Source organism: Vespa velutina, chromosome 4, assembly GCF_912470025.1.
Source record: "Vespa velutina chromosome 4, iVesVel2.1, whole genome shotgun sequence".
NCBI lineage: Eukaryota > Metazoa > Arthropoda > Insecta > Hymenoptera > Vespidae > Vespa > Vespa velutina.
In genome coordinates, this window is record NC_062191.1 from 2,192,424 (window position 1) to 2,194,923 (window position 2,500).

The 2,500-nt window shown below is 38.4% G+C and overlaps 1 protein-coding gene across 4 annotated transcripts in view; it reads right to left on the bottom strand.

Annotated features, from left to right (window-relative positions):
* The window catches only part of LOC124948351 (forkhead box protein K1), a 4,851-nt gene that overhangs the window by 787 nt on the left and 1,564 nt on the right, over positions 1-2,500 (bottom strand). For all 4 annotated transcript variants that reach the window (XM_047491837.1, XM_047491839.1, XM_047491840.1 and 1 more), the window contains 5 exons: positions 2,269-2,500; positions 684-1,457; positions 334-593; positions 148-250; positions 1-40 (listed from right to left, as the gene is read on the bottom strand). The exon at positions 1-40 is cut by the window's left edge and continues 787 nt beyond it; the exon at positions 2,269-2,500 is cut by the window's right edge. In XM_047491837.1, coding sequence (XP_047347793.1) covers positions 1-40; positions 148-250; positions 334-593; positions 684-1,457; positions 2,269-2,500 — 1,409 coding nt within the window. The remainder of the gene's footprint in view (positions 41-147; positions 251-333; positions 594-683; positions 1,458-2,268) is intronic.

A 2,500-nucleotide genomic window follows, 5' to 3' on the forward strand; every position in this document is an offset into this window, starting at 1 on the left:
CCCAACCCCAACGCCTGCGTCAGGGCCGATAAAGCTTCCACTAAAAGGTAAATTAAAAGGACTTTTATTAGATGGATATACGTTTCATGGGGGAAACGTCATGTCTAATCTTGTAAATAATATATTAAAAAATATCTATAGTTATACCTGTAATTATATGTTGTTTGTACAATAACAGGAGCTGGGCTGTATTGTCCAGCCGGAGATAAAGAATGCTCCTCTACTATGTTTCCAGGCACCAAGTATTTTTCTACAATTGAAATAAAAAAGCTTTTCCATTGATAATCGCAAATATATAAATAATGTATTAACGAATTCAAAATGTATAGATACCTTCCCTCGCTGCGTCTCCACTTACGCCATTGGTGACAACAGTAATTTGTTGTACCAAACGTCCTTTATGGGATTGTTGGGAAGACGGCGCATATGGATGTCCCGGTGATCCTGGTGCAGACTGACTCGTAAGATGACCAGCTGGAGAAGGAACAGAATTATCAGGATATGTTTCAGGTCCTGGCGAACCTTCCCTACTCAGGCATTCCGGTGTCATTAAACCACTAATTCCCACATGAGACGGAGACGCAGGTGCACTTCTGTTAATTTAAAGATAAGAATGATATATCATTTGATAAAAAAAAATCAATCACAAGTAATAAATAAAGATACATATTATATCGGTATACCTTGAGGATAATCCAAATGGAGCTCGGAAACAAGGTACACCCCTTTGTCTTCTTCGTCTAAAGGCTTGTTCTATTAACTTTGCTTCGGACTGTGGGTCTATCCTCCAGAAAGAACCTTTACCAGGTTCCTCTTGACTTCTTGGTACTTTTATAAAGTAACGATTTAATGATAGATTATGTCTAATAGAATTCTGCCATCCTTTATCGGCAGTTCTATAGTAAGGATAATTTTTTGTTATGTACGAATAAATGCCTGACAACGTGAGCTGCTTGTCCGGCGCAGATGCTATTGCTTGAACGATAAGTTGGGCATAAGAGTACGGAGGCTTAGAGTCATCTTTTGGTGGACTATAATGTGCCGTTGTACCGTTTGGACCCGAACTACTGCTACCCCTATAACGCTGCTCAGTCCCAGGTTCAGGACTGATTTGCCTACTGGAACTTTGGGTTCCCTCGTGCCTCTCCATTCCAGAATTTTGTGGATCATTCGCGACCGCCGCAGCATACGCCGCTACCATTTGTAAATCCGCCGAAATATTTCTTCTACCCTGACCTGCTCGTGGACTGGCTGGACAGGAGTTAGCAGCACTTATGGTTCCCGTAGGAGAAGGAAAGGGACTACTATATCCCGTATCAGGTATATTTATACGTAGAGGTGGTAGTGGCACTCTCTGTTTGGGAGGAGATGGTACACGTACATTACCTTGCTCTTGTTCATCCACCAAGGATTGAAACACAAGTCTTATATTTGTACTTGGAAATCTAAATGTGCACCTGGAATTTAAAAAGTTCTACTATTATCATGTGTTAAATACTAATATTATTTACTTACGCATAAGTATATCTTCTAATATCAATAACACAAATGACATTGCTTGATACTTATAGATATTCTTGTGTCATATTTGTGTATGTGTGTATGTGTATGTGTGTGTGTGTGTGTGTGTACGTGCACGCGCGCGCGCGCAAAATAGTTTTTATACTTATTTATTCCAACCTTAAAATGTATCTGTTTTTGAAATGAAGGACAAACAATAATATTATATATAGAAAGATACATATAACACACACAATAAACACATTGTCGCTTTGAAAATAGCAAAAAGGTAAGTATACTATGCCATTATATGTTTGTTTATCATAATCTTGACAGTTACCAATATTTACAAACAATCAAGAAAATATTAACTCATGAAAATCTTTGGCTTGATGCTACGCAAGAAAGAAAGGAAGAAAAAAAAAAGGGGGAAAAGAAAAAGAGAAAAGAAATGAAAGACTTGAAAGCAATTCTATATTTTATCACCAGCACAAACTCATCAATAGAACATGGCCATTTGTCTTATTAATTCTGGTCAAAATGTAACATTGGCCAAAGCATATATATTGATTCACACTCCACATAAACAGTACCATTAGAATTATAATGAAATAAAATGTGCAAGCAAACAGTAAATATATATGTAGAGAGAGAGACTTTCTTAAGTGATTAAACGTTGTAAATGCATAAGGATTCAACATGGAAAAGAGACAGGTTAACACAATGAAATTTTTAAAATGATAATATGAGAAAATAAAGGGAACTTACGTTTTTGGCAATTGAAAGGCAGGTGCGCCCTTACGTTGGAACACGCCATCGACGAAGACGCCGTTCTTGCCGTTGCAGGTCATAAAGAAGAACGGATGATCGTAGAAGATCTCGAGGTGTCGGCGCGAGATAAAATTGGAGTGGCCCATGTTGACGTCGACCTCACCCTTGCTGCTGTTTCGACCGATGGTGATGCGTCTCTGCCTAACCATGTACTCGAATTCCCGACCTT